Below are 27282 nucleotides of genomic sequence, written 5' to 3' on the forward strand. Positions count from 1 at the left end.
AAGTATTCGTTTATAGAGAAACTAATATTCAAGTACACAATTAAATATCTAAAGTAAAAAAAACCTGAAATGAAGATTAATTTCCGTGCTTTGATGCTCATAGCGCAGCTGTGCTACAGGCATTTTATGCTTTTGCAGGAAAGAAAAAGCCCTTCTGCTGCAACAAAAAGCCTTCACTAATACAGCAGAGGGTCAACAAGTGATAACATAATCCAGAGGTTGATATGTTTTCTCTGTAACTCCTTAAAACATCTTATGAATAGCCATGAGAAGAGTAAGTTTCTATGTAACACTTACTCCCTACTACAGAGCTCTTTCTCCAGAGCAACAAATGCCTGGTTCTGCAACAGAACCTGGTCCTTTTGCAGGTCTCAAAGTGTATGACCCTATCACAGACTAGAGTTAGAATAAACAAGTAGCCCAAATTCCATTTAATGTGGAGAGGCATAGCCAAATGTACTTTGGGGATGCAGAAATTCAATAGATGAGGAGAAGGAAAAAAAAACCCAAACCAACCAAACTCAAATGTCCTTGTAAAACTGTGCCATCCCAGGCTTCCCTTATTTCCTTTGCTATGCCACAGGAGCCAGGAGGTGAAGGGCAATGCCTGACTCTCAGCACTGTGCAGGCTGCCTGGATGAACAGTAAGAGCCTCAGCAGGGCTGGGCGACCCGATGCTACACGTTGTATCCAGTGCCACCAATTGTATCCAACTTCAAGGCACTCTAGGGGTGTCACAGGGGGCCACACCATGGACAGATGGAGGCACACTTGAAACTGAGGACGTATATTTAATCCAAGATGTGTAAGCAGGACAAAAAGAAAAGAAAAAAAAAAAAAAAAGAACCCAAACAAACACAGAAACACCGCAAACAAACAAAAAAACCCCACCAAAAGCACAAAAACACAAACAAACCAACCAACTACAAAAGAACTAAAACAGCTTCAAAAAACTAACAACAAAAACACTTTGTGAGATCAAAATGACATTCTTAGGAAAGAAAAAATGAACTCAGCTGTCCAGGTAAGAAGGAATTCCTCGACCAGGATTAGGATCTGTTGGGGCAAATAGAGGTTCTTATAAGGAACCTCAGTTCTTGAACAATGTGAAATCACTAAGACTAAAGGATTTACGTAGGCCAAGGACATTGTACATAGACACAGGAGTTTAAAACACCTATTCTCTACCTGGTTACACCACTTAGTATTTTAGATAACCAACTTCTTCAGACCACATAAATTAAACTGTCAATGGCAGCATCAAAACTTGCAGATAATAAATTCAAGTAATTCTGTGCAACATTTTACACAAAAGAATGTCCTTAGGCAGGGACTGGATTTCACCCAAGGTTCTTCAGTCATCTTTTTAAAACTGACAGCTCCTCTCTTCTCTATTAGCACACTACAGAACATAGGCAGCTGCTGAACTGAAAATGACCAAAATTTCCTCATAAACTTCCAGCCAATACAAGTTTTCTTTCCTATAAAACTATAGTCTTGGCAACAAGAGTAATCAGGGAAAGAATTTAAAGAAAAAACTAAGAAAACCTTCCAAACAGAAAAAGAACATTTGTTTGAAGTCTTAATGTCTGAATTAACTTAACATTTGATTGAGATGTCAGTCTAAAATATTTCATGCTAGATATTTTCATACTTGACCAGAAGTATAAAAAGACAGGTCTTACATACCTAAGTTCTCAATGCCATTGATGCTTGCATTATAAAAGTGATTTTCCAACAGCAACACTTCTGTACTTCTTAAAAAAAGAACTGTTGCCACAAAAAGAAGTAAATAAACTATTTGATTCCTTTTGCTGAAATAGATCAGCTTTCCCTTCTCTCAGGTAACATTATGAAAAATCCCATATGCACAGTTACTATCCTGATTTAAGAGACTTGCTCTATATAATTTTCCAGCTGCATCCATAACTTATCTTCTGGAAAGATAATCAATACTCAATTACTTGTATCTTTTCTAAAGAAATACTGTATGTCCTTTAAGAATTTTGGCACTATTACTTTATTTGCCCACACAATAAGTAGCTTTTTAAACTGAAGAATATTCTTTTGTGTTTCTGGGTTTTTTTCTTCCTCACAAAATAATGCATAACTAGAAAGGAACATATTGGTGGCTAGATTAAGTCCCTTAAAGGCAAGGGCAGCCTTGTAAGAGACATTTATTTTAAAAGTACCTAAAATCTTCATTCCATGTGTCACTACACTTTACCTCAATGAGTATTCAGACATCTAGTGTAGAAACAAAGAAGGCCAGACTTGTAAGTATCACAATAGTCACCTACTTCTTTAAATGCAAGAAATTATTTTATTTTAGTTATAGTAGTGTTATTGCCCTTCTGATGGCCAGTGAGTATAAAGAAAGAAATAGCTGCAGGGGAAAAAAAAAAAAAAATCCAACCTGTTTAATTAAATTGATGCTAAAATTTATCCAGGTCATTTTTATGTGTAGTGAGGTAGGTTGTGCACGTGTTTGCCATGTATGTTTATGTGTACTGCTACCTTTGCTAGGCCTGGTACTTTGGCTGCAATATTTTGCATTGTTTATCTGCGTTGATGTTTATCTGGAACATTACTAGTTCCCATCTTGCATAGAAACTGGTGTTTGTTATTTTGGGGCACAGATAAGCACGAGATAACTACACTAATAAAAGCAAAAACACATGTAAACTGCAGATTTGAAGAAACAAAAATATGGATCTTGACTTCATTTAAAAAAATCATTAAAAGCCCCAAAACCCCAAAACCTACAAAACTGCTTGTTTCAAGGTGGAAATGCTGAGCCAAAGGATGTGAAATCCTTGGACTGGAGAAAGTGGTAAGCAATCTTACAGTGCAGAGATGGCTTTCAGAGGAGCAATGAACTTTGAGAGGAAACTCAAAAAAAAATCAGAAGAGGTAGCTGGGCTTGGCTGGAGTAACCAGTTTTCATTAAACTTGGACACTGGAAAGCAAGCAACTCTAAAGAGTAGTCTTAGCTGAGGTGATTAATTTTAATGCTTGTACATAGCCTCAGAGAAAACTGCTCCTACACGCATTTGTCTGACGTATGTTCTTGTTTTGACTGGAGAGGACATGGGTTAGAACTTGCATGGTAAATAAAGTTTAACACTGCAGCACCATACACAGGTATTTATGAATTTTTTCTTCACCCATCAAACACCTTCACAACAAAAGGAAAGGGAAAATACGAGATGATGTTTGGCAGCACAGGCCCTATTATGATGAAAACCAGCTCTCTTATTCTGCACAGAAAGGACTCACTAGTTTTGAAGGCTCACATTTCCCAGCCTTTTTATGTAGCTGATTTCCAAGCCTCAGAGAGATGGTGAACACCTTTCCTAGAAGAAGTTTCTTGCCCCATAACACCCACTCATTGACATCCATTCTAACCTTCCCATCAGCTCCTTCCCTGTTACCAAATGGTAACACTGAAGTAAATTGCTTCACAATAGGAAAAATACATCATAAAGAGCAAAGGCTTCACTTATGAGAAAAGAACGTTATGATTACATAGAAGCAACCATATAATCTGTTATTAACTGTAAGGCTCATAAAATTTCATGAATATCTCAATTATATCACCTCACAAGATTATATAATAAAACAGCATAATGAGCTTCAGTTTAACTTGACAAGGCTGAATACTGCTCCTCTTTTTAAAAAGCTTTTTATAAAATGACATTCCCTCCTAATACTTGACTTGCAAGCACTCTAAAGACACCATGTACAAAATTAAAAATAAACTTCTTCATTTTCCTACCACTGTTGCTTATCACTACCACAGGATTCACAAGGTTTTCTTTTTAAAGAAGTCAGCTTATACAAGCATCTTCTCGTGACAATAGGTGCAATGCCATTTGCAACACTTCTAAAGGCTAAATATATGTTTATATATATATTTATATTTGTTCTAGTTCCCTCAACTTTTGGATTAATTTGCTCTCATTTCTTGGGACAGCGTGATAACATTTAAATCCCATCTTTAATAAGGAGATACTACAAGGAACGAACTTGCTTTGCCAATGTGTCATAAAGAGCCCAAACCTTTACTATCAGTTGCACAGTGAAGATGCATGCAATTACTGCAACTATTTACTGAAAACACACTTGCTAATTCTGTGACTGGCAGTGACATACTGTGCTGGGTGCTGGCTGGTGCCAAGGCAGCTGCCAAAAGGCTGCAAGTCCAAAAAGGGGAAAGATGAGGATTAAAGTATCAGTCCTGTTTCCAAGAATAAAGTACTGTAAATGAGCAAGTCACTTGCTAGGTAATTATTTTCTGGTGTTTATATGGTAAACTTCTGCAAAGTGAATTGCTGTTGGCATTGCCAGAGTTTACAAAGCAAAGGTACTTGCCAAAAGGCAGCCTCACTGGAAGTATTGTTCAAGTAAACATGGAATGGAAAGTTATTAAGCAAAATGAACAGCTAATTTTGCCGTGATCATATCAGGAACATTGAGTATTTTCGTTTAAACTTCAGAATCTGAGGTACAAAAGAGCACACAGTGATCACGGGAAACTTAGCAGCACGTAGAACAGAATTCTGGCTATAGTTCATGAAGGAATGGGGTTATTTTTGCCAACTGAAAAGAATAACATGTCTCCAAAGCACACTGTTTTCACTGATGCTGTAAAAGAACTACATCTTTAGTCTACATGTACGTGAATACATATGCACTTAGCGCTTGAACTCACACTCCTCTATTTTCGTTTCTTTTGCAGATGAAACAGCAAAAGAACAAAGTATTCAGCTTAAGTTTTGTTCATCCAAGTAGTTCAATAGTTGGTTTTCTTTCTGAAATCCCTCTGCCCAGAAAACCACTTATGTAGCTAGGATGGATGGGATCAGCCAACACACATCTGCACAATAAGTCAGCAGAAGAAACTCAGCATTTCCAAGGATGTTCCCAATGCTACATCATGTGAAAAGGAGATTCTGTCCCCAGTTACATATATTTCATAAACACTGGAAACTAGTACTCAGAAAAAAGTTCACAGGTTCACTGGTCACAGATGATCATGAGGTATTTTGTAACCAGAGCTGTTCTTATGCCAAAAGCAGTCTACAGGAATCAGGAAATCTTTCCCATCCATCTCCCATCAGATGTTAGGTCAGGCCAAATAAGGAAATCTTTACATATCATTTCTGAACTCAAAAATATTGACAAAATTGCCTTTAGGAGACCAGAATTAAAAATAATAAAATTTTAAAAGTTTCTTTTCTATTCTACAATTCTCAAAATTTAAAGTATGTGGAAGTTTCCTCCTGTCTTCTCCTCCTTTCTCGTCTCTCCTTCTTTCAAAACTTGAAATGAAGCGCCTACAGCCAGGTTTTTTGCTTTATTTCAATTTTCTACTAAAAAGCTAAAAATGATAATATATTCAAAATGCAGTTTCTATACAACAGGAATTCAGAACTTCTATTTCGAAATTTCTTAAATTTTCACTGTGAAATTGCAACAGAAAACCCTTGAAAATACTGAAATTTCCGTCCAACAATTAAAGATTTTTTCAGTATATTCCTACCCTGTTTTCTAGTTAACATGGTATTTTTAAGCAATCAGTGATTTAATTCTGCAATAAATTTCATTTCACTAACCTTAATTTTTCCTTCCCTATGATACAAGCTGCTTCTTGCAGATGTTTTCAGGAATTAAAAATATAACACTTAATGACTTCAAAAATCATAATTTTTCAGTCATCGTGAACATGTCTTTTTGTCTGAAAAGCATTACTCATGTACAGAACTTTCCTAATTTAAATTATAATTTATGGTCATATTTTAATTAAACTGGTATCTGTTTTAGCTGCTGCTGAAGAAAGAGGATGTGTTACAATGGTCTACATTATTATGCATGTCATTATTCAAAAATATAACAAACAAACCTGTTGATTTGTAGCATGGTGTGTTACTAAGTACCTTCAAGTACTTTACTTTAAAAAAAGCCAAACCAAATAGCAGTGCAACACAGTATACATACCAAGTGCACAATGATTGATGGTTAAAAAAACAAGGGAGAAAATGTTTACTAAAGAACATCTGAAGTATCATCTGCACCCTACTGATTCCAGGGCTTCAAGTGGCAGCCCATCCATCTTTAGGAAACTCTAAGCCACTAGATATGACTTTGAGGGGCTGAGATGGCTGCAACCAGTCTGAGAGACACAGGGTGTGACTGGCAAGGCAGACTTGGGGAGTTCAGGGTTTCAGAACTTGCTTTCTTTGCCCTAAGTAGCTCAGATAAGGTAATCAAGATATATTCTGTATATTCTGTAAATTCGTTTTACAGAGTTTTAGGTAAATGTTAATCTAGTAAATTAATGACAATTAAAAGAAACTTTCCCACATACATAATTAGAGCTTCTGAGATTTTTCGGCAGATCATTAGTTATTTTGAAATCAAAACAATATATAAATATATTCTACTAACAATAATTCTAGGTTACACCAAAATGTATTCACTGTCATAACAGTAGCATATTAAGGGATGAACAAAAACAATGTTGAAAATTAATGAATTACTAAAACATACTAATTTTCACCAAAATTCTCAACACCCTTACAAATCCATGGCACATCATGTATATGGAAAACATCTGCTTGAGTAAACTCATTTTAGACAACATTTAATTTCTTTTTTGTATGTATGAGGTGAAATTCAGTTCCCCCTTATCCCAGCCCTCTGCTCACAGAGTTACAAAACTGAGGTTTCCACTACCAGCCTTAGTTCTCCACTCCTTCCACACTCTAGCATTTTCCAAAGGACTTCTACTGAAAGACCACCCAGACAGTTTTTGCAGTCTTTCAACCTGCCCTGTTTTTAATATGTGTCTGACACTACTATGCTTCTCCTGGGAACATGAAATAGTTTATGCAAGATATTCAAGAAGTTTAGAAAACAGAATGATTCCACCTCAGAAAGCAATAAGGGTGTCCCCATCTTATGGGGTCCCTCAGGATGACTGGACCCATCTGGGGGCAACAGATTGTCCTGTACTGATCTTTTCTCATTCACAGAAAAGGCACTCATTCCTAACAGATCCCTGTAATTAGTCCTCAATCATGGAACAATATTCTGCAGGACACAGTGTCAATAAGATGTAAGGCTAGGGCTGGTTATCTGTTACTGAATATGGTTTTTTTTTAGAATTTTACATTACATTTCACGCAGAACACTGCAAAATATTTTAAATTAGAGAATTTTACTCATCGTAGCATAGCACATCTCAAAAGGGAGTTATTAAATAGGGCATTTTTCTTCCCTTTTTATGCTTGCCATCTATTGAGGCAGTTGCACTGATTAAGTAGTCTGATGTTATGTTCAAAGTCCCATGAATTTCCTGGTTTCCATGAAGTACCTTTTTAAAATTGGATCATGAAAATAGCACTGGGAGAACTCTAAATGCAAAATACCCTTCAATTTATTTACAGGCAATCAAGTGTTCCTAATACTTATTTTCCTTATTAACTCTTCTCTAGACAGCCTGTACAGCATTTTTTTTCTCTGGAGATCCACTATAACCAGGGAATAGAGTTAAATCTTGATCAGAGCCTGTGGAAAAAATCATTTTAAGTGAACAGTGGGCCACTTCTTTTTAGAGGGGATAGAGAGCAGCACTTACCCTGCTGACTTCTTTAGGAGCCATTTCATCTAAAAAGAAACAAACCAAAAAATTAGGCACACTAGGAAGTTTCTAGGCTGAATGAAGAACAAGATAACAAACTTCAAACAATTTTTCACATATGTACAAAACTTTTCTAACATGGTTCCATAAAGTGATTGAAATATCCTGAGACTGGCCTGCATTTACAATCTTTTAAAAACTTCTAAAGCTAACAATCAATTGAAATTAGGACAATGTACTTAGGAATTCTATCCTGACTTAATAAGAATACAAAATTTCATACATATCAGAATTCAGAGGGAAGCTGGCACAGGCCAGCAAAACACTACACTTACATTCCAGTTCAGTAAGGCTATTGATAGTACTGCATAGTCTGAGAATTAAACACCTTTGCTACCAAATATATGCCACCAATATCCTACAGGGAAGCTAGTGAGCAGCCTTATTCAGAACCTCCTGTTCTGAATATCAAAGATGCTAGTCCTGTCGACTTCTTTGGATGTGAAAAAAACGTCTTGTAGCCATAAGCAAAGAAGAATATCACTGATGTGATCTGGCATAACATGTTAAAATAGATTACAAGATTTTATTTTATTTTATTTATACACAAAATATAATATTTTGTCCTTTCAAATGCAGACTTTCATGCATTTTTGGTAAATTTAATACATATAAATAAACACAGGTACAATATCAGAGCACCAGCTAAAATACTTAGTATTTCTGAAAATGATGGGAAAACAGCTATACAGCAAGAATACAACTGCCACAGGAGAAGTTTCCAACTTTCAGTTTAACCACACCAAAAGTAGCTTAAGCATACATTTACAAACCTCCAGTTGATTAGTTGTTTCTGAAAACATGAAGAGAACTATTTGTAACCTTTTATTTGCTCTTAGGGATCAAATTACTATACTTCAGAAATTAAAATTAAGTCAGGAAATAGATTTAATCTCACAGAAAATACCATATGTTTATATTTGCCAAAGGCTCTTCATATATTGACATTTAAGATGAACTTTTAAACAATAAAGGTAGAAAAAAACCCACATTTTCTAGAAAACATATTTAATACACAATTTCTGGTGAAAGAATTCTCTATAGCAATACAGATTTCCCCTCAAAATTGAGTGATGCCAAGGAAGACAATATATTTCACAACAATGAGTATTTGTCTCCTCTTAACCCCAGTCAAATGATCTGCAGCTATTTTACACATGCAGAACACAGACATAAACTTAACTCAGCTCTTTAAGGCAGTTCTGTTGCTTGCAATGCAATGTGTAACACATGCTCTGCCACGTTCAGTGATGTTATCTTCCTGAACCAGACAAATCTACATACCAGTTACAAGAACAGCCAGGGCTACACTCAAAATCCATCTCCCCTACTACCTGATTTCTGACACTGAGCAACAGGAAATGTGAACAGCAGAAAACAGAGTGATGACATGACAATTTCCTTGGAGTATACTCTCAGTTTTCAGCAACCAGTGGATTAAACATTTCTTGAATCAGTGTTGATACTTTTCTGTTTAAAGGATGGGGTTTTCTTCCTCACACTTTTATGGGGTAGGAGGGGTGTTAGATTTTGTTTGGCTGGTTATTAAACCTGAGTCACCAGTCTTCAGCATTCTCAAAATTCTATGAGCTCCACAGTTCAAACACATAATACGAGAAAAACTATTTTATTTTGAATCTGTGCACTATGTATTTCATCTGATGCCCTCTATTCACCTTATTTATGGAGCCTGTGATTCTACAGATCTCTCAAGCAAGTCCTTCTCTGCTTCATACCCCATCTAAACCTTTCCTGGTTTGAAAAGACTGGTCTGTTTTGCTGCAGGTAACTCTCACCACTTCTACTTCCTCTGTCCCACTGCATCTTGCTGGAATGGGAAGTCCAGAATTACAGGTAATTCTGCAGCTCAGGAGAACACAACTAGGACTTACAGAATGACACAGGGATAATTTAGGGAGTTTCTCTCTATTTGAAAGGAATAATACCTAACATTTTACTTGTTTCTTGATAGTTACTAAACACTGGGCTAGCATTTTCAAACATTTATATTCTGTAATACTGATATCACTCACTCAAAATTATAACTAAGACCCCTCTGCTGTATGTGTAAAATTACTTTCCCCATATAAAGTAGTCAGCATTTATCAGAATTAACTTTACCACCTGTTTTGTCTCTCACTCAGTACCTTTAGCACCCTGGATAACTATACCCCCCCCCCAAAAAAAAATTAAAATCTTATCTTCTTATCTTCCAAATTAACTTCAACCCTGCATCCTCTTACCCAAGTGATGTATATATGGAAAAACATGGGTAAATCATACTAGTGATCTCCCTCTACTGGAACAAAATCAATGTATTGTAACATATCGAACATAAATAACTACCATCACAATTCTATCCCATCACACCATTGTAAGACATAACTGCCACTGCAATTTCAGCTTAACTACCTATACAATTCTAATTAAAAACTGCACAGTACACTACAGATATGCGTAATAATCATTATAATAATTAAAGACAGCATCCATCTGGGAAAGCTTCTGTACTAAATCCAGTCAAATAAGATAGTAAGAAGCAGAAAGAAAGAAAAGTAACAGACAGAAAAATATTCACAGAAGTTTGTTTTCAGCACAGTATAAATGAGGCTAGGTTTATTTTGGCTTGGGATTCTTTTTGTTGGGGTGTGTGTGAAGAGGTGTTAAATTGTGTAACTGTTCATTTAATGGGAAAAATTTCCATTTAATTCTGCACATTAAAAAAAAAATCCCATTTCTTACTTGGAGTTTTATGCATGCATTTAAAAAGAACAAAACAAAACAAAGGCCAATAAGCTTTTGACAACTGCAAGGTGCTAAACCAGAGTAATCACAAAGAAAACTTTAATACAAAGCAAGTTTTCAACATCTCAGACATGAAATTTTGAGGCATTTACCATGGAAGCAATGATTCTAATGCCCAGTTAGTTTTATCACAGGAACTCTTCTGGAAAAACAACATTGACTTTCTCCCTGGTCTCATGCTGTTCTTTTTTCTGTGTAGTTAAATATTACTGCTAGTACACTATTGTTGTTGATGACAGCAAACAAATGCTCAGGATTAATTCTGTTTATGAGATCCCAGATAGCTCTACAGTCACAGTTTCCTAAGGAGTGTTTTCCCACACAGTAGATATCCAATTGACCTAATAATTTTTCTTTTGAAAATTTGCTTTAGGCTTCAGATAATAAGACACAAGTTGTTTGTAATGCTATTAGACCAGCACAGATATATTTGCTGCCTTTTTTTCCCTTGAAAAGTGTCATACACCTATAGATCAATAGAAATTCCGCATAAGTTTGTGTAGACTGATCTCACCACCCTGAAATAAAGTTTACTAGGTTTAATTATCTCTGTGGTAGAATGGCATTGGTCAGATGAAATTGGTCAATCTATTTTAATTGCAATTTGCATTCTTGTTTTAGACTTCTTGAATCCGGCAGCTCATGTGTCCACTGCATTTGTAAGATCTTTCAAAGACACCTCAGCTGAGGGTGAGTTCCCTAAAGCAGTAACTATCACACATATGCAACAGAAATTTCAAACCATCAACTCAAAAACGTTCTTGCTTCTTAATGCACAATCTCATTAAGAGGACCTGAACAGCTTTCCTGATTTTCAACTGTCTGGATTTATTTCACATTTCAGAAGCACTTGTAGTGTTACTTCACAGAAAACTAACTTAGTCAGTTAGTTTAAACATAGACATTGAAAGGGAATATTCATTAGATTGATCACTGGTGGCACAGTGTTTCCTTCCCTGAAGCAGGACAAAATATGAATTCTAGCTATTTTACATGAACAATAAGATCTACATTTTTAAGTTCCTGAAAAAGGATGCTCAGTTCTTCCTCTTCTTAAGTAACATAAATAAGGCCCGAACCAAGACTTCACTGCAGATGGTAAGCAGAGAAACATATTGTCTGCCGGGTGTCCTAAAATTTTAATTCACTCCTTTGCATATAAGCAAACAGGGCACTACACACAATAGGATTCAGGAGACTATGCATTTAACTTCATTAGACATACCTAAATCTGGTAAATTTGGAACCTTATTATTTTCTATGGTCTTAGCCCGCACTAAACTGATGAAAGAAACAGTTGGAGCAATTTTGCAGGATGGCTGATCCTGGCCAGAAAGCTTCTAAAAGGCATCTTCTGAAAGTATCACCAGTCCTTGTGAGAACAGAAAGGCATGAGGAAGATCCAGGTTTTGCTTCAGTTTCCAAAACTGCTTAGTTGTATAAAACATACTGATGGTAGCTCCACAGGTATACATCCATGATCATAAAAATCCTCCATTATACAATGCATGTGGCAATTTAGACTAATCTAAGCAGAGCATTTCCACAAAATTACGATAAAAAAAATTGGTTTATAATTAACATAGACATACCTTCTTACTTCTATTTAAATAGCAGGAAGATGGGTGTACTCCCAAACTTCTGGAATATCTACCCCACATCTTCTAAAGGTTTCATAACATTGTGTAGAAGTCTCTCAAGTTTTAATGGTCAGCAAAAACCATGTTGGAACCTGGGCTCTGACCATCAGGAAGAAACTTAATAGTTTCCAGCAGTAAATATGCTTTATCAAGAAAGTCTATGATTGTGTTTAATGGTAATTAGCCGATGACTTCATATCCTATTCAACACGGCTGTTGAATGACAAGAGTGTTAAACTGGTTAGCTCATCCACCTTATCAGTCAACAAGGTGCAATCACCATTGTTTATTACCAGAATGCAGTCACAAAACAATGGGCTGAAGAGTGTGTAAAACAATTTATCATTTTTTCACACTTACCAGTTTACAGTTGCACCTTTTTGCCCACGTCTACCGCTTTTCTCATCCAACACAAAATTCTGCCTGGTTTTCACTTGATTTTCTCCCTTTTTTTTTTTTTTTCCAGAAGCCCTGGCTGCCAAGTATAAGGTATGCTAAGAGTTTACTGCAATCAATGTATCTAAGAAACAGCACTATCACTAATCTGTCCTCTTGCTTTTGAATAGAGCTATTCCTTTACTTTTGAATATTTTTCAAATACCAACTTCAAAATTGAAGTTTTATTGTGCTCAGCAGGTGTTTACAAAGAAAAGGAAAAAATGACATTGCTGTTGGCTCAAATACTACTTAGATATATACCTTAAGCAATTCCATTAAAATCAATAGAACTGCTACAGCATACATTGGAAACCAGAAATGCTTTTATGTATTAAATGTCATGGCATTTCTGTTATGTATAGTGATTCAGGGCTGAAGGAGATGATTAAAAGAGAACACTGCTGGAAGCAGGTCCTACAAAGCTCTAACAGCCTGAGTAAGCCCCACTGGATCTTGTCCATTGCAAGACATTTCGATATTTTGAAAACATGCATACCTTTTAGGCACTGCTGGGCCTCTTGAGTTTGGCTTGTTTATTCCTAGACCATGAATACCTCTTCCCAACTGATAAGATGCCTGGAGAACTTTAAGGAAAGGCACTTCCTCCTGCTTTCTCAACACCTATATACAGCCCACACTCCACTCTGAGCCTAATGAGGCAAGCGATGGCATCACACAGCTCAGTGCCATGATGTTCCCATCCCTGGCATGGAGCAAGGCTCCCAAGGCTTGTTTGCCCAAACAAAGCAAGAAATTTCAGCAGGTTGTCGGCTTCTGGAGCAGGAAATACTGCATATGGCTCAGTGACAGCAAGAGAACATAATAATCTTATACATGTTAGGAAGAATGTAATCTTTCACTTACCCTGGGGAAACAGAGCATCAGATACCAACATTTTTAGTAAACTTTTTGCTTTTAATTATTTCTATTTTGTTCTCATCCCTGCCTTTTTGATCATTGTATTCTCACCTCCTTCTGTTTAGAAACATTAAAGATTTTTTTTAGGGAAAAACATGTCCACATAATAAAATTGTAAGTTACCGGACTCTTAAGAAGTTCAAAATTTTCAGATTCCAGTGTTTATCACTATAGAGAATCAAAAGTAGAACAAGAAGCTTTACAGCCTGCCTGATTTTCTACTATCTGCACCTCTGACTACATTGAAAACAAATGTCATGTTACTGAACTTAGCAGCAAAATCCTCAGAATTTGCACAAAAATCAAGACTGAGCAGTTTTCTTCTCTTTAGAACAGCTGACAAAAGAAACAAAAGATAACATCCCAGAGGAAAAGTTTGCTAACATCAACAAGGGTAAGGGATCATTAGAGCTTGAGATGATAGGTTACCACATGGGAGGGTGCAGTGATCCAGTGTGAAACATATTTATGTCAGGGGAATCATCTCAATCCCTCTGAAGAAACCATACTGTAACTACAACATAGGTGCATTTGTATTAGAGATGTATTTTATTTACTTTACTCTGGAGATTGAAAACCAAGAAACTGAAAAAATATTTAAATTAATCAGGAAAAAAACCTGATGAAGAAAAAGACGGACTAAAATTTACAAATTAAGCCTTTTTGCTTTTAGGATATTTCAGCTGATTTGTTAGTAATCATAATCAAGCTCTCAGTGACTGAGTTGAATATTACAGAATAATGATGTGCAGATAATTCATGACTTTGGAGTCTTTGAAAAATGACATGTTACACTAACATGATGAACAGATTGAAACCAAGAGAAGATTGAACTATTTACCACTTATCAGTACCACCACTGTGAGTAAAACATTTTGCTTGCAATGAGAAGACTGTCAAAAAAAAAAAAAAAAAAACCAAAAAAACCAAAAAAAAACCCCACAACTTCAGGGAGTGGAAAGGAACAGAATATGTAAAAATTATAGACGGTTCTCCATGAACGATAATGACAGCACCTTATGAGTTTCTGAACTAGTCATTTTTATTCTAAAAAGATTTTGTAATGACAGATAATTATAATTCACAGGAATTATACAAGAAAAAAATAATTTTAAAAATTATCTTTTTGGCTGCTCTACAACAACAACAACAAAAAAAATCCAAGACGTTGTGGAGTTCAGTATTCTTCAACTGACATTTGAACAAATGCAAAATTTTAACTCTCTCCAGTAGCAGGTGCAGTATTAAAAATGTTAGGCCAGATTTAGAAAAGTTTTCAGGCAGGGATACATGCACTATGATTTCCAAAAAATCTCTGTAGCAGTCTGGCACCCAATTCCTTGAAATGAAAGGAAGTTACATACCCCAACGATGAATAGGTGTGTTGATTTACCACTGCTCATGTGAGAATGGTCATTCACTAAGTTGTAGAGAGTCAGCCACTGGTGAACCTCTAAGATTATATTAAGGTTATGTGAAATAATTGAGGAAGGTTATAATACTGAGAAGTGAGCTTACTAGAAAACAAGATAAAAATATGACAAATACCAGTTGTCCCTGGCTGAAAACAAGAATGTTCCCAATGAAGCTCTGTTTATATAGCTCTGACTGGTCTTGTGTAACCTCGAGGACACACTGTAACAGCCAACATCAGACACTTCAGCACCAGAACACATTACAAAGTCACAGCACTTAGCAGTCCACATGCATCACGAGACATGGTCGTTAAATAGCTTGGCTCATCAGCATCCAGGTTATCCTTTGACCCAGACTGGTTCTCCGAGAGGTTCCACAAAAATTGACAGGCAGAACCCAGTCCTCAGTGCACTGATGATTTTCTCATTTCTGAGTATGCCTACCAGCACATCCTCATGCTCCACTATGCCATCAAATCTACTGCATACCAACTTTCAGTACAGAAACTTTGACACAGGCTTCAAACAGAGGGCTGGCTGTACTATCAGGCACTGATGACTGTCCCATCATAAGAATCTAGCTCCTTGAATCATTCAGCCATAAGAAAGGGAGGTAAATCACAGTATCTCCGTAATTAGGAACATGTGAAAGACTTGGGGACAGAAATCATCCCATCCTTAGAGGCTGCAAGGCAAATGTGCCTCAGACACACATTGACACAGAGAAGAGATCACACTGGAAATTTCAGAAGGAATTCTCTACTCACAGCTCGCCTGATAGATAGATGTCAAAAAAAAAAAAAAAAAAAAAAAAAAAAAGAAATGTCCAAAGGAAAACTGTAAATTCAGATCTACAAGCTCTACAAGCTTAGAGTAAATGAAGAACTGGATGTGTTCATGCAAGACAAAATTACTTTGATGTGCATTTTTTATTTAACTAACAAAATCCAATGCAGATGGTAAATTAATTGAAATACTTAATAAGAAATCAGGAAATACATAAAGAAATCAGCTGGAAAGCTAATAAACTATATCTAACACAGCAGTAAGAGAAAGTGGAAGTACCACTTCTGTCATTGGAATAAAGGGAGCCAGAGCCAACCGTACCTCTTCAACACAGCTGAAGTTGCCACCTGCTGGGATAAGGAGCTGTGTCTATCTCCCAAATTGTCAATCTAAGAGAACTACTAATGATCACACACTGAGAGCCTGCAACCAAGCGAGAAATCTATTCCTGCAAGTATGAAAAGGGTAATTCATAATCTAAGTCCCTTCTCACCATGCCTTCAAAATAGTTTTGAAACAGTCATGATTGAGGAATCTCATAATTTGTCAGTTACAGCACCATTCTTCCCAACTTTCTTCATCAGGCCTGCCACAGAGTTCTGTCAATGCCAACACGAGTTTCTTACGTAAGCAAGCATCACACATCTACTTGGATGAGGAATTTGGAAAAACAACCCCGTGACACAACTGCTTCTTAAACACTTCTTTATCTACTACACCTACCTAATTCAGAAACACTAGAGCTGTGTTATTTAACCCATTTGAGTCTGACATCTACTCAGATGGTGGCATATGTACAAGGCCACTCAATGTTCACATGCATCACTAATTCCCCCAGGAGCTACTAGGGGACCTGACCTTTTCTAGACACCAGGCCACTAGTTTTGACAACTAATTGCAGGAGTGAGATTAAGTCATCAAACAGTACACCAAAGAGAACAGCCTAATAGCTACATAAGAAGTTGGTGGTTCAAAAGACAAACATTAACATAATTAAATAAAGCAAGACTGAAAGCAGAAAGAAGATCCAAAGAAAAGACTTTCAAAACAGTTTCAAAAGGAGGACATGCAGGGAGAGAGGGACAGAGGTGCCAGGATGAGCAAGCAGCTTGGACAAAGACATCAGATGCTACCAACAGTGATGTACTTTACTGACCTCTCTAGGATTATTTCACTTTCTGCCATGGTAGAAAACAAGATCCAGTAAAAAGAAAAAAAATACTGTTTATTACAGATCAAAAAAACCCCAAACTGCATCTAAAGAAAATCAGTCACAAAGTAAGGTTTGAACAAAAAAAAATTATTATTGTTTGCAATATTGTTCACTGCTACTGTTAGTGAAAAAAAGAATGCTAGAAACTTAAATCTTAAGCTTTAAAAAATACAGCTGTCAAGAAAAAATTAAAAAAAGGTAGTTGCTTCAGAGTGCTTTGCCATTTTCCATCAAGTGAACAGATGGCATTATTAAAATTCTAGTAGAATGAAGTATTTATAAGTTCATTAGACAACACTAACTATGCAAAAAAAGACAGCAATATTGCAAATAAAGCTGCTGGATTCAAAATAGTATAAAAGTACACATAAGGGTTATAAAATCATATTTATGAATTAGTATACAAAAACAAATATGCCAAATGAAACAAAAGCACAAAAGAAATGCAGAAAAAGCTCTATAAAACAGTAATTTATTTTCCAGGGTCACTTCCAAATTACTCCATGCATTCTGAGCCTGAATTCTATAAAAAGGACTTCAAGTTTGACAGTGTCTAAGACAGCTGAAAGGGAAAAAGCCTGTTACATTTCCTTTTCTTTAAATGTATATATAAAATTTATACTATGATGTACAATAAGTAAGAATGAAATTGCTCCAGAAATAATCCACACAGAAATGTAATCTTATTCTCTGAGGTGATGTTCTTAGAAAATAAACAAAAGGCCAGCCAAATGCATCTAGCACACAGGTCAGTGCTTTTAAATGCTGTGCCACACTGACTAATTTGATACCTGAGGTGCTTTATCTGCTCTTCTCTTCACCACTTTGAATTATTAGTCTACACTGAATTCGCTTTGGAATCACTGATTTGTAATTGCCTTACTTTCTATTGTCTTTCTTCCAGGCATAGCAATGTCTCGACTTGGTAAAGTGGTGTCTGTTAGGATTCTAATTAACTTGAATAAGATGCAAATTCCTGTCACATTCAAAATGTGCCAAAATGGATTTCCTATAAAAAGAGATATCTAACAAACTGAAAATTCAGCTTTCACTCCAAATTAATATATATCAGTTCCCATATGTGCAGATTTATTCAAAAGCACACCACTTCTCTGTGCAACTTTTATTAGTACAATCTGTGTTAATGTTTAACTCCTTTACGCACCCTGTCCTCTCTGCGCATATTTTATGCAGTCTAACACATAATTCTTGGAAAGTCTTTGCTTTGATACCTACATGGAAAATGATTCAAAGAGGGATGTGCACAATTTCAAAGCAGGAATCTTTCTCCAGAATTTAAAGAATTGTGTGGTACTTTTCTTTTGAGGGATCCATTAGCACAGGAGAACATCGATCTGTTAGAGTGAGTCCAGAGAAGGGCCACCAAGTTGAGTGGAGGGATGGAGCACCTCTCGTACAAGCAAACATTAAGAAAATTGGCATTTTTTTCAGCCTGGAAAAGAGAAGACTTTGGGGTTATGTAATTGCAGCCTTCCAGTACCTGAAGGGAGCCTACAAGAAAGATGGAGAGAGACTGTTTACAAGAGCATGTAGTGACAGGACAAGGGGGAATGGGTTTGAAATTAGAGTAGGTTTAGATTTGACATTACAAAGAAATTCTTTCCTGAGAGGCTTATGAGGCACTGGAACAAGCTACCTAGATAAATTGAGGATGTCCCATCTGTGGAAGTATTCAAGGCCAGACTGGATGGAGCTCTGTGCAACCTGGTCTAGTGGAAGGTGTCCCTGCCCCCAGCAGGGGGCTTGGAACTAGATAATTTTTAAGGTCCCTTCCAACCCAAACCATTCTGTGATTCTATTACCTAAACCATATCCAGTGTTTTGTCAATGTTTGTCTATTACTTAATCAGATACAACCGATGCCATCTCAGATTAGAATATTTGAAACTGTCTCTTCCTGAAGAGATGAATCTATCTAGAAAGGAATGGCAAGGTGCAGGTCCACACTAGCAGAAACCAATTTAAGCCTGAACTACCACCTCTGTGCATTCCCCACTGCCTTGGGGCAGCTTACAGCTGCGGCAGTGAGCTGCAGATATAATCTACAATTACATAAGCAAAATGACCAATGCATGGGAAAGGCTGGATATACACACCCAGGGATGGAAGCTGAGGGCAGGCAGTGCAGGCTTAAATCAACCAGAGTTATTTCCTAGGAACAAGAAGGTTCTGGCACAACTGAACACTGCTTGAGCAGACAGGATTCATTGGCATCTCAGTTTCCTAATAACTGGACTATTCAAGGCTGGCTGGTGCCAACTAAAGGAGCCTGAGGTTCTAAAGACTGTCAAGGAGGCATTGAAAGTTCTCTTTGCTAAGATGATTGGTACTTATTTTTTTTTAACATAACACGTTCATTCATATGTAATAGCTTAATAAAACAAAATGCAATTATGGCTTCCTTCAGGCTGGAGACACGGACACATCATCTTTAGTAAAATGTAGCAGTTGCAGAGATGTCTAGATTTAATGGGTTCTTCCATTCTAAGAACATGATGATCTACATCAACATTCATTTCTATTTATTAGTTTCCTGTAGCACAGGACTGGAATACATAAGAAGCTTTAATATGTTTTAGGTACCTGTAGAGCACGTGGAGAAACGTTTATGTAAGAATTCACACTATTCTCTTCAAATCTTGAAATATTTCTTAACAATCAAGACAAACACTGCTAAGTCATACCTCTGAGTATACTCTTTCTTTTGGTCAATCCTGTATCTAAATGATTTAGGATTGATTGTTTAGATGATAATATTTTAGGAACAGTTAAAGAGGAAGGTGATTAAGACTGAAAATTATCTTTAGGCTCCTAATTCAAATAATATTTGAATTATTTAGCCAAATCTCAAGTAGAATACAAGCATGGAGAGAAACTTGCTTTGACAGCACAATGACAGATTTGCTACTCTTGTTCTAAAAGATGTCTGTGATTCCAGCAACTGATTTACACTGTATTATTGCCTTTAATACTTTCTTTTTCCATTACTATTCCAGATATACTGGAGGAATGCAAACCTACTCCCTAATTTACTTTTGTTTGCTTGCCGACTGTAGTACGGCAATGAAATTGGATAAGGTGTGCCTATGATATCAATGACAGGGTGCAAATGCATTCAGTTCCAAGAAAAACCCATTGCTAGAGACTACAATTTTTTCAAAGACACTTTAGGGAAAAAAAAGCATCTATAATGTTTTAGTTTTGCCTGGGGAGAAATACGACCTACATGGCTAGAGAAAATTTATTCCTATGAATATCTAATACAAAAGATTACCATAAAATAAAAAACGATGGCACAATGCTATAAATGGGTGGATGCACCCTACTGTGCAGTAGAAGGTAGAAAATAATGGCTGGCTTTCCAGAAGAAAGGTTTGGCAGTCAGCCATTGGTGCAGACTGGGTTCTGTTCCCAAAGATACATTCGCTCTGGCAACATAGTGGGAGGTGGTTTAGAGTGTAAAAATTAAGGAAAAAAGTCTTTCAATATAGTATAAGCTGGTGAATGCTATTCATAATCATATTGTACATAATTTGATCCACAGAAAACACAGCAAAATAATTATTCAAAAAGAATTATTTTAATGACGGAATCCTGTGTTCTCCTACTTAATATCACTTTGTAATTATGAAAACAAGCAAAAAGTATGTATTGAATACTTTAAAAGTTCTCATTTGAAATATTATCAGTCACTAGACTTATTTCTTTTTCCATACATAATTTAGCAAGTGTCCTTTAATTTGATGCATAAGAGGATTTCCCACAAACATAAAACAAGTATATAACTACATCCATTCCTTTAGAAACTTCAGGGTATTGGTTTAAGCTGACAGCTAATATTAATGTAAACAGGACTTATTACTTAAATTGCAACTTGTTATATCCCAGAAATTAGGTTTTCTTTAAGCCCAAAGAAACCCAGGCTCTGTAGCATCCCACTTCATGGAAATGAAAATCAGCAAGAAAATGAAATAGAACAAATACTCCATTATTTGTTTGCATCTGTGGGGTGTTAATTAATGAAAAGGGTGAGTGTCTCAGCCTGCCATCACCAACAGATTATACAATCCACTCCTCCTTCTCATAGCCTACATGCATCTACTCCTGTTTCTGTCCTTTTCTCATCTGTCCTGTGCTTCCCCAAAGGCCTCTCCTTTCAGTACATAAGGGAAAGAAAGAAACCACTTGGTAAAGCCACTTCATATTCCAATCTTTACTGGGAACGTAGCCAAGGATGTTTACAAAAAGCACGAGAGGGATAAGCAGGTAAGCTGTTTTCTAAGCTTCTCTACTGACAGAGCAGCTCAGTTTTTCATGTATTATGCCATAGTATCTTTGAAACACTAATATTCAGAGCAGTAATTTTCCAGTAAATGTTAAAACTAGTAGCGAAAAATTTGTCAGATTCTGAATTTATTCAAGGACTCCAAAAGAGCAGGATTTATAAGCAAGTTAGGAGAGTTCTTCAGATATGAGTTCAGTATGAAAGGCAGGAGCAAATACTTAGGTACTTATAATTTTTTTTTAACCTATTCTTTGCATACAGTAACTCTTTGGACAGTTACTGAGACTTCATCTTTAGATGTGTTTTAGGAGCAAAACAAGAGCTTTGTATCAACTCAAAGAAAGGCACCACTGTTCAGTATGTATTTTTCTGCAGCATTTCAACTGGTCATAAGGAATTCCAGGTATCTTTTCTACGAAAAAATACATTCTGCTTTTGCATTAACCCAGGCCTATCTATTACAATTAATGAAATGAACTGGAGATTTGTGATTTTTTTTCCTGTGTATATAGATGCCAGTATCTGGAACTCAACATATATTTTGTGCAACCACCAAAAGGAAAATTTGCAAAGATTAAAGACATCAAATGAAATACGTTTAACTAAATACAATCCCTTGCAACTAATCTGAGGTACTTTCAAAGCAGAGGTCAGACTGAGATAACAGGATTACTGAGAGGTCAGAACAGAAATTCAATACTTTCTCTAGATTCCTAATCTGTTTCTTCGAGGAAACACAAGAGGTACCAAGCCATTTTCCACTGATTCCTCCTCTAGGCTTGGATCCTGGACATGTTTTAAAAACATTTTCAAAACCCAAGGTGATATCTGATGCAAATGTCCGAAAAGAGGTCCTGGTAAGAATGAAGAAATGCCTGTCCTTCTTTTACTTTATTCTCCTTATGAAGACATGTGAGCTTGTCACTTACCACAGCAAAGGTTTTCATTAACCTTTTGAGACACACAAATGAAGCCTCAAGGTTATGAAAACTGTCAGGCCAGGAGCTCTTATTAAATACTTTTTTCTAAGAGGTAAAAGTGGAGTCAGAACTCACCAAAGTTTTATGAAATGAAGTCAGAAAGTTCTTGACTGCCTGTCTCTGAGCTAAACCTCACCTAACTACCATACAAAAAATGCTTCTGTTTCTGCATTCTTTAAGAAAATCCACCTTCAGAAAGAGTACTGAAAGACAGTGAACCATATCTGAGGGATTTGGATGTATCATGAGAGAGACAACCTTGAGATCAAGGAAAATCATTCCATCACTGTGATATGTAAAAAGAAATGGCAGACCTTAGAATGAAAACCAAGTAAAATTGTGTCTCTCCCAACAATCTTAGAGTTAAGAAATATATTAATATATATTTTAAAAATGATAAGCCTTGGGAGGTAGAGAAAATGAAATAACAACAGGCTTCAGTCTGCCTATTTATCAAAAGGAAAATAAGGTACAAATACAAACGAGACGATGCTGAGCTAAGCAGGTGTTTACTTCAATGCCTGAAGATCTACATAAAGAGAATCACTCAGAAATAGCCAATAATTTCCTAACAGTCTGTAGAAGAACGAGCTCTTCAAAAACTCAACTAATTGATTATGGAGCTGAGAAAACTTCCAGAGAAAATATAGCATTATTTGAAACGAGCCTTCACTTTAAGATACGTCATAAAAATAAAGAAAAATAAGTATAGTAACTCAAGTACTATCCAAGATTTTATACACACTTATTAAGAATGAAGAAAATCTAAATCAAATATTCTCTCCCTTTAACTAGATTTACAAGAAGCAAAAAGAAAAGAAACAAGCTAAACTTCTAATGTGACATTTATTCCTGAGGATCCTGTGTACGTAGCTTTTCTTCGTTCATTGTTTCTATTAAAAGAATTATTTTGGCACTTCTATCAGAAACCTGTCCAATTCATTTTTTTTAAGCTGCCCTCAGAAATATTGCAAGATTCCATCAGCACTTCTATTTTCCTTGAAGTGCTCCAGAAGCATCTCCCTATGTAGCTGATGGATAGCTACATTAACTAAGAAATGCTGAATTCAGAATGGTAACAAGTCATCCACATTTGTGAACAGAAACTGCATTGCCATTGTCACACTGAAAAGAAAACACTGAAATCACCTATATCATCTAGAAAAAATGCTTAGTTTTGGTGAGTTTCTTCAAAGTGTGTTTAAAAGAATCTTGTTTATGTCTCTATATAAAAGGGTCAATCTCAGCAATGCTTAAATAAATCTGTGTGGAAATGTATAGTTGTAGTATGTATTCCAAAATTAGAGCCTATCCATTCTCAAATCATAAAGACCTATCTGTGATGTACAAAACTGCCAACATGGGCCAGTGGTTCATTCATCAGTGTTTAGATCTCAAAATGGTCACTAAAGGATGCTGGACTGGACCATGACAGACAACAGTATTTCTAAAATTTCCCATGTTTTTGTGGCTCTGCAATACTGTTCTGTGCCACCTATTCTGAATTTTGAAGAGCCATAATTGTTTCTGTACCTGCTCAAACCACATGGATTCAAAATTTGATAACTGTTATTAATCAGTGTAACAAAGAGTTTTTGATGGAAAAAAACCCCTCAGAACATGAGAAAATACTTTTAAATACCCTTTTCCTATATTATATGGTGTGTTTTTCTCTGTACTTGAATGTATATACATATATCCACTGTACTTGGTGTATACAGTTGGCTGCTACAATAGGTACCCCAAGCATTGAAATGTATCAGAGATTTATGGCCACTGTTTACTCCTCAGAAGTAAAATCTTTTGAAGAACACAGTCATGCTGGCATACGGGGAGATGACAGTTATTTTCTCCAAAAATTGTTTTGGCCAGAGAACAGCTGGAAAACACAACATGGTAATAGTACACATTTGTAAAAACAATTATCTGTAAAACTAAAATTTTGTTTAAGAAAAGTAACAGACAATAGGGAGAATTCAGATTATTCCTTGAGCACATTCATGATTGACCATGAAATATATACATAATGGCAAACCAGCAGGTGTCACAATGACATGGCTTGCTATGTTATACAATGTGAAAAGAGCACATTCTGGTAATTTAAAACTGTGTTTGAAATAACCTCCTCTCCCAGAAGGGCATTCACTGTGTGGGTCATGACAACTCTGATTTAAAAAGAAGGGTCACTGTAGTTACTAGCTGTCTTGGGGTGACGTTATGATGTGTATCCCATATCGCTGCCTATGCCCAGAAATTAATTTTTGTGCCTTTCTGTGCCTCTAAACTGAGCCTGAGAGGGAGAAGAAAAAACTGAGCAAAACTTTCTCAAAGCAGTTTGCAGCTTGTTCAAGGTCACATAAAGATAGGAGGCTTTTTTTTTCCCCAGCTGCGGCAGGGGAGCGAGGAAGCACCCGGCTTGCTGTGTTCCAGTCAGTTTTGGCCAGTTGTTTCAGTTTCTGGTTCTCCGGAGAGAGACTGAGAGTTGGACTTTGCTTTTCCTTCTCTGGAATTCCGGATTTTCTCCCTTTTCTACTGGACTGCTTTCAACCTCAGAGCACATGGGGAGGACTTTTCATCGGGCACAGAGGGCCTGGCCCTGGGCCAAGCCCCAGCTCTGAGGAGACCAAAGGGAGGACTCGAACGCTATCCCAGGTTTTTCCTCCACAGCGAAAGATTTTACCATTTAACCTCATTTTCCTTTCCCGTGTGTTTGTTAAATAAATAGTTTTATCTTCTTCACTTTCCTTCGAGGAAAATTTATTTTTTTCCCGAACCTGGGGGGGAGGGGTGGTTGTGCCTTCTCTCAGAGTATATATTTCTAAATTTGGCCAAACCGGTACACTAGCTTAAAAAGCTGTTTTGACAAGTCTCCACTGTAATTTGGTTCACTGCAAATCCAAATCACTGCCCAGCAAGTCCCCCAGAATAAACACCTCTTTATTGCTATACAAATACCTGATGCACTTCATGAAGATATTTATAAGTGTTCACAATGAACCCTCTTGAACTGAATTAGTATAAATGTAACAAGTCCGTTGTCACTTCCCCACCCGTCACCAAAACCTGATGTCAGTTACGCCCAATTGCTATAAACCCTTCAAAAACCCACAGACATTCCTTCTCCCACACCTATTATTGAATGGTGTCTTATTAATTTCCTAATCCTTGTTGCTCATCAACACTGTCATTCTTTTTCTCTTTCCCTTTCACTCCCCATGCTTAATGACAAATGGAATGAAACCAGCACTTTAGGATGGGGACCAAGCACCCTGTAAAAGAGCTCCCTTCTCTTACCTGAACAAACAATAAAACACACTAAATATTCTACCTTTGCATTAAAAAAGAAATGTGAGAAAGCCTCTTAATCACTGTTACTCCACAATTTCAACTAGACAATTTTTTGTAGCCAAAGACCATCACTTATGTGTATCTCTGCAAACTGCAGGTTGAAAGAAATAATAAAATAATTTAGCTCAGTACTGCAGCTAAGTAACATAAGTCTGAATAAAGTACTTTCTCCAAAGAGTTTCAAAGATGCCTTATTGTTACAATTGAAGAGACCTCTTGCAGCTTATCTAAGATCCATAAACAATGTGTTATAATATAAAAACCCAGTCTCTTTTCCAGCATATTCAAATGAGTTATTAAGACAATCTGACTCACAGTCTGAACAACGGGTGGTACATAAATCCCAGAAAGGCAGGAGAAGTATAATGACAGAGAATAATGACCCTATTCTGCTAAACTAAAAGTCCATCTACTCAAGTTTGTGGTCTATAACAATGGCTAGTAACAGCTCAATTAGAAAGGAAACAGGAAAAAAGTATGAAGAATTTACACTATATGAAAAGGAGAGAAAACAGACTACAGATGTACAGAGTATACTTACTCCACTATGTCCTCAGAGCAATCAGATGCTTATGAATTTTCTCAGCTGGAGGCTACATCAGGATCATAGTATGTAACAGCTCTTGATGAAGTATTTCTTCTTTGGAATGTGTCTAATCACTTTTTGAACCCATTTACATTTTTAACATCTCAAATATATTATGCTAATGGGTTCATAATTTAGGCATGGGTTGTGTGAAAAAGGACATCCTGTTGTTTCAAATCTGTAGTCAATTTGTTTTGCAGGGTGCCCTTCATTCTTCTGTTATGGAAAAGGTAAATCTGCCAACTGTCTTCATCATGACAGTCATAATCAGAAAACTTCTGCTCCAGTTCAGGTCTTTTGCAGAATAAAGAATCCCCCTCTGTTTGGTAGCAGCATCACAAAAGTCATCATAATGTAAAGATAGTAAGGAAGAGAGGCTTTATAAAAAGTTAATAACATGATCAGAATAGGGGTCTTTTTCTGGCTGAATTGAGCCAGATGCACTAACCAGTGCAAGAAATTCAGACCCTGCTAACTTCCCACCAACGTAACAACAAGCCTCCTACAAAAGAACGCAGGATCTATGGGTAGTAAACGAGCATCCTCAAATGCCATATGATTAGTTCAGTAGATGTAAATGTCTTCATGGAATTTAGAAAAAACAGAAAATGAATAATACTTTTGAGAAAAAAATATTCTTTAACATAATTATTCAATTAATTCTTTCTTAGCTTTTCTGTTCTTATGCTCAAACAAGACATATCCTTCACATAAAATTTATACTTATCATTGGCTCAACACCAACTGACACTGGTTTTATAACCCATTATAATTTCCTGCCAAACCTCCTTACACCTGAGCTTTAAGTGTTCCACATGGGAAATAAAAACATCTATTCCCCTCATACCTAGAAAAAATTACCATACACAATCTCCACCTGTTCCATAATTGACAGTCAGACATTTTGCTCAAATTGTCTAAAGAAGTAAAATAATTGAACACAATTAAACTCAGTGTACTCTTACCCAAGTTTATTCACCACTGATAAAGTCAGGTTCCTCCAAGCCTCACATGCTGCTAGTCTAACAGTCCATTGTCCCCCTCAGCTTTGCTGATGGAAATGTTAGCTTGTCACATATATTGTAGCAATAAAGAAATCAATGTAAAAAAAATACTTCCTTTCTTGCCTGTTTTTTAGACTT

The 27282-nt window shown here is 36.4% G+C and overlaps 1 protein-coding gene across 15 annotated transcripts in view; it reads right to left on the bottom strand.

Annotated features, from left to right (window-relative positions):
- The window catches only part of PDE10A (phosphodiesterase 10A), a 390743-nt gene that overhangs the window by 63608 nt on the left and 299853 nt on the right, over window positions 1-27282 (bottom strand). For all 15 annotated transcript variants that reach the window (XM_069010130.1, XM_069010126.1, XM_069010134.1 and 12 more), the window contains one exon: window positions 7643-7671. In XM_069010130.1, the coding sequence (XP_068866231.1) occupies window positions 7643-7671 (29 nt within the window). The remainder of the gene's footprint in view (window positions 1-7642; window positions 7672-27282) is intronic.

This window comes from Aphelocoma coerulescens, chromosome 3 (genome assembly GCF_041296385.1).
Source record: "Aphelocoma coerulescens isolate FSJ_1873_10779 chromosome 3, UR_Acoe_1.0, whole genome shotgun sequence".
NCBI classification, from domain to species: domain Eukaryota; kingdom Metazoa; phylum Chordata; class Aves; order Passeriformes; family Corvidae; genus Aphelocoma; species Aphelocoma coerulescens.